Source organism: Cyphomyrmex costatus, unplaced genomic scaffold (genome assembly GCF_001594065.2).
Source record: "Cyphomyrmex costatus isolate MS0001 unplaced genomic scaffold, Ccosl1.0 scaffold59, whole genome shotgun sequence".
Lineage (NCBI taxonomy): Eukaryota > Metazoa > Arthropoda > Insecta > Hymenoptera > Formicidae > Cyphomyrmex > Cyphomyrmex costatus.
Genome location: NW_017280071.1, coordinates 412 through 13,638, shown reverse-complemented (window position 1 = coordinate 13,638; position 13,227 = coordinate 412). Strand labels below are relative to the sequence as shown.

At 31.6% G+C, this 13,227-nt stretch overlaps 2 protein-coding genes across 4 annotated transcripts; one reads left to right on the top strand and one right to left on the bottom strand.

The window, feature by feature from the left end:
- The first annotated feature begins 468 nt into the window (after nt 1-468).
- Nucleotides 469-7,075, top strand: LOC108779391 (aprataxin and PNK-like factor). Of its 3 annotated transcripts, none has more exons than XM_018546804.1 (6): nt 469-529; nt 4,500-4,574; nt 5,446-5,625; nt 5,703-5,908; nt 5,993-6,316; nt 6,678-7,075. In XM_018546804.1, exons 3-6 carry the CDS (start codon nt 5,467-5,469, stop codon nt 7,000-7,002), a joined length of 1,014 nt encoding a protein of 337 aa, XP_018402306.1. In that variant the 5' UTR covers nt 469-529; nt 4,500-4,574; nt 5,446-5,466; the 3' UTR covers nt 7,003-7,075. The 3 variants fall into 3 exon arrangements, with proteins under 3 accessions (XP_018402306.1, XP_018402307.1, XP_018402308.1); XM_018546805.1 differs by having other exon boundaries at nt 5,432-5,625; XM_018546806.1 differs by lacking the exon at nt 469-529 and adding an exon at nt 4,167-4,290.
- Nucleotides 7,076-7,666: 591 nt separating this feature from the next.
- Nucleotides 7,667-10,438, bottom strand: Trax (Translin associated factor X). Its single transcript, XM_018546796.1, has 2 exons — nt 10,123-10,438; nt 7,667-8,813 (listed from the first exon to the last, which is right to left on the bottom strand). The coding sequence occupies exons 1-2, from the start codon at nt 10,136-10,138 to the stop codon at nt 7,948-7,950; spliced, it is 882 nt and encodes a 293-aa protein (XP_018402298.1). The 5' UTR covers nt 10,139-10,438; the 3' UTR covers nt 7,667-7,947.
- Between the last annotated feature and the right edge of the window lie 2,789 nt (nt 10,439-13,227).

Genomic DNA, 13,227 nt, shown 5'->3' with positions numbered 1-13,227 from the left:
GTTTTAATCAAATTTTGAATAAAGATTTATGATATAATTAATTTGATTATATTGATTAATGATTATAATTATTTATCTACATATGAATAACAGTACTTTTAATATTTAAAATAAGTAATTATTCACTAAAGCTTAATAATTAATTACACTGCATTAAATCCTTATAGAAATTTAATACTATAAATATTATAATATTTATATAGTGACTAAGAAATATAATTACTATGCAAGTTTCTCGGGACGTCTTCTAAAAAGAAGCGAATAACGTTAGATGAGAATTATTATGCTGTAACTTTGCAGTCGCAGTCAACTGTGTCCGAAGTTGGCTTAAATCCGGCTTTCTTTTGCCGAAACGACCAGAAATTTTTCGGTAACAGTCCTGAAATGTCCCGCGACGTGTTAACCTATACCTAATGAAAAATTCATCATGTCGAAAAAGCTGCAAATAGTACGAGTAGACAACGATTTAGTGCAGAAAGCAAATTTGTTGATCGGCAACAATATCATCGGTCGCGGCGCCGCGACAGGAGTGAGTTGTATAATTGATTTTTTGTAAAAATATTCTACTAAGACGTCATAGGAATTGTCGTCCCGAACGAAAGAGACACTCCTTTATGACAAATAATTCTGTAATTGGACAAATTGCGTGGAATGAAATAAAAAAATGACTGAAATTCTAGCTACTTAAGCCTTCGAATTCTATTTTGAATTCGTCTTTCAACTCGCTATATATCTATCAATCTGAGGTCTGGATCTTTTAATGTCTATCTCGAATTAAGATAGACAGACGTTAAATATTACTCTCGCATTTCTGACTCGGGTTGCGGTTGGCGTTGACGTATGCGAACGGATAAGCTGATGCGTCAAGATTATCCATGTAATCATTTTGTCGGATGATTCATGGCTACGCTTGGGAGATTTGAAGTTTACCGCATCGACGTTAGCAGAAAATGTACACACGGAGACATAAATGCGTCTCATCGCGTTAAGTTGCTACATATTGCTTTGAAATATATGAAGGTTTAGGGAGCGCGTAAAACGACTTTTATAGAAATTTTATATACTAGTATTGATTAATTACTAATTAATTACTTATTTTAAGTATTAAAAGTACGATGAACAAAAATATTGTGTAAATGTTACTCTTAAGGCCGTCTACAATGGGCAGTAGCAGTATGTTGTAAAAGGCTATAAGACACGTCGGGAGTAAGTTGATTTTTTGGTATAATGGGACATAAAGTAAGTCCTTAAGTAGATAATAATGTTCTACCTTTGTTTTTTGTTCATAAAGTAAGTTCTTAAGTAATAAGAGAATAGAACGCAGGAAATGGATTTCTATCATTCATTTACAGACTAGCTTACTTTGCGCCCTATTATATTAGAAAACCAGCTAGCTTACTCCCGACGTGTTTTACAGCCTTATTTACCACTGCTACTGTCTTTTATTGTGGACGACGTATAACATTTTGTCGTCTCCATTTTCACCTTCTAAGAAGGTTTGTTTACGTTTCTGCTAATATCTCTCCTTACATTTCTCTTATAAAAATTTAATACTACAGAAAAAATCTTAAATCGAGGGTATGTTGCGTAAACAACAATATTACAATCATACTTCAAAGATTTTAGTCTTGATTTGATTAAATTTGTAGTGACGCAGGATTTTTAGTCTTGAATTGAAATTAAAATAATACTTTTACATCAATAAATTTAATCAAATTAAAACTAAAATCTTTGAAGCAGGATTACAATGTTATTATTGCTTGTATATGAGCTTAATAATATTATCGATTTAAGACTAATGTTTTTTTCTGTGTATGAATTATTAAAAGTTTTGTTTATTTATATTTCGAATATTAAAAGTATTGTGAACAGTACACAGTTCACAGTATTTTCAATATTCAAAATAAGTGATTAATTATTCAGATATCTAATAAAATATCAAATTTCTTTAAGGAAAATGTGAGCTGAAGTTAATAAAAGCGTATAAACGAATTAAGCTTCTAGGAGACGATAATTAAGATAACAAGACATAAAAAGAGCTTACACTTTCATATTTGACTAACTCATCGATTTTTATTTTCGGCAGGATAAGGTATATATTTAGACTGCCAAATATTTGCACATTATTACTAATTATTTAAAAATAACTTATCGATAACGTTATCTCGAAACGAAATATTATTGTTTGACATATGTTGCTTTTATTACAATAACGATATAATTTCAAAATTGTTATTTTTTAGTTGCTTGCAAAAGAATAATAGAGAAACATGTAAACAAAAAAAAAAGAAAAATGTATTTTAAAAAAACATTATACTTTTATTGCTTTACAATCAATGTGAGCCTTCCAACAAGCGACACAGTACAACAGTGTGTCATCTGTGTCATTTGTTGGAAGGCACCCATTTTTATTATAACAAAATTATTATAGTAAAAGAAAAAATAATCGCCATTAAAAGCCGACATAAGTTGAAAGCATGTAAATTCAAACTTAATATAATAAAATTCAATAATATAATAAACGTTTCAACCCTATATTTACTTATATTGATAAGGACCCGAATATAGGGTTGAAATGTTTATATATCATTGCGAATTTTATTATATTAAATTTGAATTTACACATGCTTTCAACTTATGTCGGCTCTTAATGGCGATTATTTTTTCTTTTACTGATTTATTCACATGAGCCTTATAAATTATTTTGTATTATTTTATAACAAAATTACATTTAAAAAAAATTAATATTATAAAATTTTAACGATTTAAAACATTGAAATTTGTACAATATAAGAATCTTATTAAACTCTGTACATGTGAGAACACAACCAAAAATAGAAATTAAAGGCCTATATATGCATACAAATCATATTGTCATGATTACATCATTTGTAATTATTTTTTAATTGCATGCCGAAATTCTTTTTTTGAGAGATCCGGGTTTTGATCCCGATAGAGATAATAGATTTGTTCTTTATATCTTCAATTTGTTGTACCGTTCGAAGAGTGCAGCAATAAAAAACAAACCTAATATTTTTCTCAATAAATAAATTTATTTACAGATTTCTATCATATTAAAATTTCTATACTATAATATTTCTATACTATATTATAGATATGCCTATTAAGCATTAAAATTTAATTGTGATATTTATTATTTCGAGTTTTTAGTTGCGTTTTTAAGTCTGAAAAAATTTCGGCGCGCAGTTCAAAAATAACTACAAACATATATATCCTATATAAAATATATATAGTATTTATATATAATTCACATTGAATTATATTTAAGCATCAAATATCCAGCTTCGGTCTTTATATAGGCCAGTAATTTCTATTTCTTATTGAAATTTGTTTTCTGGCCGGAAAACTTCGTTTTTTTGAGTTGTGTAGCAAATATTATAAATATCGTTATTGTATAGCAACAAGCGATACTAACGTTTGACCAATAATACGACATTAATATTATATTACATTAATACAATATTAATATAATAATATATAGCAAACATAATGTAAGTAATTATATCTACGTATAATAACGATAATATAACAATAACATCTCATAACGTAATAATAAATATGTTTAATAAATAGAATTAATTAAAATACGCGAAATTATTAGACTAAACAGGAAGCACGCGCTTTGAATCCTTTGAATTACAAATACATTTTACGCAAGTAAAAGGCGTTTATGGCAGATTATGGCTCCGTCTGTACGTGCCAATATCACGTGCGCCGATAATAGCCGATAATGGCGCATTTGACTGCGTCACTCCTGTAAAATGCTTATCAGATCGTATTGAAAAATTCGTCGCGCATTTAGAACCAAGCGCGGCTAGGAAAATGAGCCATCGAAACGATAATTTCAGCACAGATGATAACGTAGAACTACAGTGACATCGAATTTTCCTATTGCTAGAAAACTTAATTATTGCGTTACAGACGCATGCATATGTAAAGGATACAAAGATGACTAAATTCTAAAGAAAAAAAGAATACATATATATGTATTAATGAGACGTAATAGACGTAATTCTCGAGAATAATTTTGTATCAAACACAGTTGATAATGTCGGCGTTCTTTAATTATCTCCGGACTTCGCAAATTTACCTACGATTTATTTCGTGCTGCATTTCGTCGATGATTCGTTCGACAATCGACTGTCGGGCGGCGCAGTGAATTTTGAAACACTGTTTACACGTTGAAATCAACTGCTGTAATCGACGATTTGTGTTGTAACATTTGAAAGTACACTCGAGAGTATCTTCGAACGTTCTTATCAATTAAATGTAATTATAAGGATAACATAAATCTAAAATTGCTACAAGTCGAAACGAGAAAACGCGACTCGAAATGATTCTGAGTCATTAAAAATATGAACGATGACGTGTTGATTGACGATTTTTTTCATTGATAATTGTTTTATTGTTGACTAGAATTAAACAACTGATTCTTAACGTTTCTCGACGAAATTTAACAATTTTTACTATTATTGCAGTGCAACGACGATCAGGTGCTAAAACACGCCGTCACTATCAATTTGTCGCCCAATGATGAAATGACGATTACTCCGGTAAAGTTTCCTGTTTCGAGTATTCTTTATCATTCGGCATATATTAGTACTCTGATAATAACACTAAACTCTCCAGTAATCTCTGATAATTCAGTTGATAACAACGATAAGAAATTAATGATTTATATAATAATAGCTTTTGTAGAAGGAAATTGTGTAATGTATAAACTTTTTTATATTTGTTTTTCGTAATAGCTTCCCAGTAAACACTAACTTATACGTATATAACAATAATATCACATAATTTGACATTAAGCAGTTTAACATTTAACTGTACACTACATGTGTTGTGTTATATTGATATTGTTGAGTATGAAATTAAAAAATTTTAATGATATATTGTTAGATAAGTTTGTTTTTACAATATATATATGATATTAATTAAAAATTAAAAAAATATTTTTCCCAGTAAACACCAATTAACAGTAACATAACAATTTGTAACTTAATGCTCAACAATTTAACTGTTACATCACATGTGTTGCATTACATTTATATTGTTGAGTGTGAAATTAAAACATTGGTGTTTTATTGTTAATTAAGCTTGTTTTTATAATATATGGTTAGTTAAAAATTAAGAAAAAAATTTATTTTTCAGTAAATATCATCTAAAATCGATGTTATAATTTTATATTTAACAATGTAACTGTTATATGAAATGTGTTATAATATTTATATTGTTAAGTGTGAAAAATTATAACATTGATGTTGTCTTTTTTAGTTGGTATTTATTAGGTTATAAATATAACAGGCTTAATAACCTTTAATCTTTGGATAATCATATCATGAAGATAGGCTATTTTATTGGGTTAGTTATTTTTTTAATGTGTGTAGTTGACGACATCAGTTTTCTATAGAGACCATTTTCCAGTATTAGGTGGCACCATGTTATATGAAACCTGCTGGATGTGCACGATGGCGATCTCTTAAATTGGGAAGCAGTGTGCCGATAAAGCCAGGTGACGTTTGCTCTTTGCTGCCTGACAAATGTTGGTTCAAGATCATCTCTACAGACACAATGCAGGAAGGTGATCAAACGTTGAAGAGAAAGGTACAGCAATTTCTTGTTGACTATCTGAAGACAACTTTACACGAGGAATCTTCTTATTAGGGTTTTTTGCATTTCAGATTGATGAGGAAGATTTGAATAATGAAGTGGACAAGAAGAAGGCCTGCTTATTGTCGAGTATGGAAGCTGTTGTGTCTCCTGACAAAACTTTGAATAACATTCTTGAAGATAAGGATCTACCAAACGAGCGTATGGATTGTCCCATTAATGGAAATGGAGAACACAGAGACGAAGCTGCTTCAGTTTTGCAGATCAATCCTACAAGGTTTTACTTTAATTACATGAGCAGGAATGTCTGACGATAAAAGTGCAATTGTTCACTCTGTGTCTTTCTTCACGATTTTTTTAGTTCGCCAAAGGAAAATGATATGACCGCGACAAGTTCCAAGATGTCAACAGATTCTCAAAATGTAATTGAACCTCCTGTTGATCACGAGAGTAACAAGAAGCGAAAAGTAAGGAATATTAATTTAACAAATAAAGCCGCGACAAATGGTGAATCAGGCAAGAAGATCAAATGGGATTGCGACGTGCACATTAATGATCAAATCGGAGAAGTTTTGTCCCACAATCCTCAGTCCCCCTCAGTTGCTGCGCCTCAAGATCGACCGAGTGCGTCAAATCCTGGTAGAGTACCCAGAGAAAAATGTATGTACGGTGCTCGATGTTATCGGTAAGTCATATAGTTCAATTTCTTATCAATAGGTCTATTCTTTCTAGAAGAATGTTCTTTACAGTAAGGTGATGTAATAAGTTGGAGTGAAACAAATGGCCTTTTCTCTTAGAAGACACAGTCACGAACATCGTTCTATCTTTTTTGGCATTCAACGAATAATAAAAAAAGAAACGACATACTTGCGTTGATCGCGTTACCTAAAAGAAAAACAGTCTATATTTGTTTCACTTCAACTTATTACATCACGTACCAGTATATATTAATTCAGAATACTGTTCAAAAATGAACAGACTTAAAAAATAATTCTGTTACAGTACAATGTAGATTGAAAAAACTTAAAATATTTTAAAATTCGCAGGAAGAATTCTAATCACAAGAACAACTATAGTCATCCAGATGATTCAGATTACGACGAGATTGACAATCGGGAAGAATGTCCATATGGCGTAAAATGCTATCGCAAAAATTTACAGCACAAAGCGCAGTTTAAACACATCTCCACGCCGCGTCGTCGTCGAAGAGCCGCCACTCCCATGCACTCAGTAGTTGTCGATACGTCTGAAACAGAAGCGTCATCCGCGGACGAGTCTGTTGACGAGTCTGATTACGAGCCGTCCGTGTATACAGAAAGTTCGGATGATTGGGACGACAGGAGTGAATTAGAGGACGATACAACTGGCTAACGATCATCGATCTTCAATGTCAAATTGGATTCTATATTTTCGAAAGTGTCCAAATTATTGATGTAATATATAGTGCAGATCTATTTTGTTACAGAATATTTATTTTTATATATGAATTTAAAATATTACATTCTTGCATATCTATTTGATTTATTTAAAGAGATATATATATATATATATATATATATGTAGATATAAATAATATGTCACAACCAACTCTTTTTTATGTCGGAAAGTGTTATAAATATATTAATCTGATGCGTGAAATATGAAAATATAAAACTTTTATAGATATATATATATATATATATATATATATGTAGATATAAATAATATGTCACAACCAACTCTTTTTTATGTCGGAAAGTGTTATAAATATATTAATCTGATGCGTGAAATATGAAAATATAAAACTTTTATTTTTATAAATACTACCTAAAATAATTTTTTTATTTAGAGATAATAAGTTAGATAAGCTTTTGTGTAATATTTATAAAATTAACAGAAATTAACGAAAACTAACACAAATAATTAATATAAAACTGAAACAATCGATGATATACTACTGGAAGAGTACAATTTTCTTTACACAGAAAAAATTTTATGGTTGTTACAACCGGAAATAATTTTCGCCCATCAATATATTTGGTTCTAATAATAATAGGATAGATATATCTTAACAGCCATAATTGTTAAGATATAGCATCTTACGGTTATTACACAATCATATTATAGTTCTTATAGTTAAAAAAAAATGTATTGATGGGCAACTTTTGGTTGTGACAACTGTATCTGTTTCTTTTCGCGTATCAATTAATTTTCAATTCAATATCATCAGCTGTATAAAATATTATCAATTACTTTTATCTTGCATCAGATTGATAAAAGCCCACAATCACTGAAAAATAAATAATCTGCGTTGAAAGTGATTTCTGCTGTCGTGTATTAAAACGCCTGATATCCCTCATCGTCCTCAGTGGCGTATTCCTCAGTTGCCGCAATGGCCATATCGGCCAACATATGCTTTGGTATTTCAGATCCTCGCACTTTAATAGTGTAACACGCGTTTTCCATTTTGGTCAAACTGCGTTTCAGCGTGATGATTTTCTTGTTTACTTCGTTGTTATGCACAACACCGGTGTAGCCCAAGAAGGCTATGTATATCTTTCTGACAAAATTACATGTTTGATAACAACTGTTTACGTCGCCTATCGCCAAGTTGTTGATACACTTTCGCATCAGCTCTCCGGTCAGATCAGCTATTCCTAGGATAAAGTCCGTCGGCGTGACCATGACCTGTACCGTCTTGGAAGTACTCTGTTCCAGCGAATCGGTTGGAGATGAAATTGTGTGATATTTCAATGTTTTTTCCAGAGCGGACCAGTCTTGCATATCACCATTCTGCAGATATTCGTGAAATGTGAGCGCTTCTATGTATTCTTCTAAACCGGCGCGATAGGCCCTGTGGAATTGATAAGCGTCCTGACCTTCCAGCTCATTTGCGATATTTCGAAACAACTTCTGTATTACGTTATCCAGTCTCGCCTTGGCTGTGTCTAGCACAGCGTTCCGTTTACTCTCCTTGTCGATGGTGTGCAACAGAAAGATGATTCTTTTGCTCTCAATGCCCACATCTCGATTGATTTTAAAGATTCTTTCATAACGATCGTGCTTGGTATCTAGTTCAACCGCATATTCACGAAACTGTTGTATTACTCGATTGTTCTCGTTTATGTCCTCCATCACTTCCTTGCCTTTGTCACCAAGATTGATTATTTTATCCTTATCATGATGTTTGCGATTTCTCCTACCTGCAAATAGTGCCAATGTAAGATAACAGAAACAGATGTTCTCTCATGGTCGATACTTATATTTAAGACTATTTTAAATATACGAATCAAATATAAAAAAACATTCTTAAGATATCATTAAATTAAACTTTGCTAGGCAAAATAATTAAATTATTTTAAATATCAAATACAAAATACTTTTATATGCTCCACTGAAATACAAAGTACAAAATACAGACTATGTGTGTTTATGTGTATATTTCAAATACAAGTATTTGTAATATGTCCAGCTTTGGAGATATCATGATCAAAAAGCCGATATTCATAATCGAATCTTATATTTAGGACTGTTTCAAGTACAGTCATAAACCAATCAGAAGGATGTATTAGCGTCTTAAAACATTATTTAACATAACCTTAAAATAAGAATCAATTATGAATATTAGTCAGAGAGTCATATTAGTGTAATAAGACATTGCTTAAGCAGAAATAAGAATGGACTATAGTCAATATCACATGTTTTAAGACGCTAATGCATTCTTCAGATTGGTTTGTGACATCTCAAGACTAAACTTATGATGGTCTTGAATCTTGAATATAAGAAATGGCTATGAATACTGGTCTTGAATATCAACTTAGTATAAAGTTACAGATTATTTAAGATAATATGTTATTAGTACTAAATTAATGTGCTTATTATAGCAAAATCAAACCAATGTGAGAAGGGAAGAACAAATATCTAGTAATCTGCAAAGTTATAGACTATTTAAAAAAAGTTGATTATTACATACATGTCTATTATAGAAAAATCAAGCCAGGTGAGAAAATTAAACAAATATTTTAGTAATCTGTAACAAAGTTGCAAACTATATAAAAAAGTAATTGTATTATATATCAATTATAATATAATCCAGTTGTGATAAATATTAAAGAAAAATTGTATAGGTCTCAATCAACATGTTTACCTTATGATGGCATACAAAAATAGAGCATTAAAATATATAACGTTAATATAATTATAAATTATTTTAAAGAAAAAAGTAAAGAGGTAAGGAATTTGGATTGTTACAAAAGCAATATATTCATAGCAATGTATGGTATAACCCACTTTCTTCAGAATTTGAAGGTATCAATTCTCGAAGAGATCCCTCAATCTTGAAATTAATCCCCCTCAAGCTCTTTCTCTCTTCAAAAGCTGATCTATATCACCGCCGCCACAAACTTCCGAGGATAAGCTTATCAGCTGTCATACAGTCTCTCGTTCTCACGTGGAATCGACATTTCTTGACAACGAAGACAAAACGAGGAGATTCGCAGATCAGCGACTCACCTCTTCCCTGCGACATCGCGATTCTTCTTAATAATCTCCTTCGATTAATCTGCGCTCGTTCTTGTTGACAGCATACAAGTAATACAGGGCGACAGAATTGACTTGTGGACTACTTTCATATGTCGTGACGCTATGGCAGATATTTTAGGGGCGACGGAAGGGTGTAATTCCAATTTTGGTGCCACAGAGCCAGGCGGCAGCACCGTGTTAATTCGTGTTGCGATCGCCACCAGAAGTCCAACTAATACGCACTATCTTCTTAAATTGCGTTTTAAATATATGTCAACTTTTCTATCCCCAAGAAACGCACAGCATCAAAATCTGAAAATTATTGAAAATTTTTGCGCGTTGCGCTTTATATACTTTAATAGAAAGCTAGCGGTGATCCAATCAGCGCTTGAATACGCGCTTCTAGTAGAGCATCGCGCAACATCGCGCTCATTGGTTGATTGCGGGTGGTGGGGATCGAGGCTGATCGGAGCATATAAATATAGCGTAACGCGCGGTTTCACGCTTTTGCGATTCGGACAGGGGACGGGTGTGTGTCAAGTCATATATTACGTTGGAAGTTGGAATAGTTCGCTCTCTTGTTTCGCACTGTAATCTTTCCTCTGGAAAGAATTACCACTTGGCACATACCACTATCTCCGCAAGTATTCTGGTCTTAATTATCTTCGGAAGCATCCTGATCCTCGCTATCTTCGGAAGCATCCTGATCCTTCACTTATATCTAAAGTATCCTGATCTCCGCTAACTCCAGAAGCGTCCTGATGTCCAGAGGTATCTTCATCTTTGCAGAGACTAAAACAACGAGAACGACGCGGAATTATTTACCAACGAGGTAATTACTAATAATAATTATTAAATTATCAAAATTTTGACATGCGCGACGCGAGAAATATTTTAAGAACTATCATCTTTGAACTCTCGAACGTTTTTACTCGTTTGCTCGAAAATTAAGACATAAGTGATATGGTCGCGTCTCTTTTTGTTACGTGAAGTTGATCGTACGCGGAAAACGACGCCACTTCCCTATTTTTTACATTCACGTTTCATTCGCGGAATGTGACGGGGATGACGCAGAGTGGCAGCGCAATCAAATATAATTGAAACATAAACTTTTCTATTTAATAATTTTTCGATATTTATTACGCAATTAGAGATTCGGTATTTGTATACTATAATAATCTGTTTGCGTCTTACACGATACGGTCAGATACGGTCATGATACGTAGTTTTATCCATATAAAATACGGAACGCGTTAGCTATAGCGATACTATGCTCGCGTTGCATCGCTGCAGGTCGCTGCAGGTCGCTGCAGGTATAGACGCGCAAAAACGAAGATTCTTCGTCTTCTTAGTTAAACTCTACGCGTCATTATTTAGTGATTTACAAATTGTGGTAGATATGAAACGGATTCTGAGACGAGTATATAATAGTAATTGAAACTTAAACCTATAAATTTGTCTTTTATTGCAGAGAAGGACGCGCATATTTTTACAAACGATTTGCTTCAACTGATAAATGTCCACGCAAAGTAAGGGAGGAGAAGAGAGATACAGAAGCTGGCTCGACAACTTCGTGTATGAAAAGGAGAGGGACGCCGATGGAACAACCTTGTGGTGAGTAGGCTTATTGTTTTTGTGTGCATAAAAAAAATTAGTCTTATCAGGTTATTTTATATTGATGATTAAAAGTAATAATTAATGAAATAATCTTAAATATTATATTTCGAAAGTTGATAAGATATTTAATAAAAAGATTAATAAAATATTTAACAATTTTCAAATCAGGATGAAAATACAAAAAACATTTCAAAATATGTATAATTAAAAGTAAAGGAAAATCATAAAATTTTGTCTGGAAATCAGAGAAATGTCTAAATTTTAAGATAAATAACTCGTGGTGATCCATGAATTATTTTAATGAATACGTAATTTAAAAAATATTAAAATAATTCATGGGAAAAGAGCAATGTAGAAATAATGATCATTCTATGATTATATAATATTAAATGTGAACATATTTTTTCCAGAAATCAAGAAAACGGAAACTTATTTAAGGACTATAGACAGGGTAAAGGTCCGAAAAACCAGAAGTCCTTTGGGAATTTCTTAAAAATATATAATAAAATCAGGTAATCTTGTTTTATGGCTCTTTTATCAATTCTGAGGTACGTAAAAAAATTTTTTTTGTCTCAATTACTTATATAACGGCAGCTGTACAAAGCTCAGCATCTGAGAATGGATTAAAATGGATTGGACATTTTGTCGATCCGAATTAGTATTTTAAACAGCAAAAACTTTTTTTTATTTCAATTGGATTCAATTAGATTCAATTGGATGTATCTGGATTGAAAAACTGTGTTTCCAATTCAAAATTTCGAATTGTCTGTACAGTATTCACTATGGTCACAAACGCACTGAAAAAGCTGATATTATTTTTTGATTGAAAGGTATAATATATAGATATTATATATATGCTCCATGCAATTCTTATAAATGATTAAAAACGAATTCGGATTGAAAAGAATTCATTTTAACATTCATGAATCCGTATTTCTGAAAATCTTAATCCATTTCAATCCACTCTCAGATACTGGGAAGTAACTTTGAACAGTTACTTTTGCCTCGTTGACAACAAATCGAGTATATGCGCTGTATGAAACGAAAAAATATAATAATAGTAAAAAATGAATATAGCCGGATGTAGGGTTTTAACAAAATTGCAAAAAGTAATAAAATGGCGGACATGAGAATCTTTTTATTTAATTTGGCCTTTTTTTTTGTTACAAAAAAGATGAATAAAATTGTGAAATTTTTATTAATAAAAAACGGCTACATCCGGCGACAGAAGTAAGTTTTCTGAACAAAATGCAATTTACACCAAGTTAATAGGTCGAATAGATTTTTTGGTTTGTTGTCAACTAGATTGAAAAAGATGATTTTGAGAAAAATGCGTTTAAAGTTTTATTTTTAGATTATATGTTAACTGCACATTAAAAAAATTAAAAATTTAAGTTACTTACTCTTATAAAATGTGTGTAACGTGTCTGAGAGTAAAGTGATGTCTTGGTTAAAATACACATCCTTTTTATAAAAAAT

What these genes read in the sequence shown, in the direction of transcription:
- LOC108779391 (XM_018546804.1), top strand. Translation starts at nt 5,467, where the DNA reads ATGAAACCTGCTGGATGTGCACGATGGCGATCTCTTAAATTGGGAAGC. An exon ending in TTGCAGATCAATCCTACAAG is followed by an intron (nt 5,909 to 5,992) that starts GTTTTACTTTAA and finishes CGATTTTTTTAG; the next exon opens with TTCGCCAAAGGAAAATGATA. An exon ending in TACGGTGCTCGATGTTATCG is followed by an intron (nt 6,317 to 6,677) that starts GTAAGTCATATA and finishes TAAAATTCGCAG; the next exon opens with GAAGAATTCTAATCACAAGA.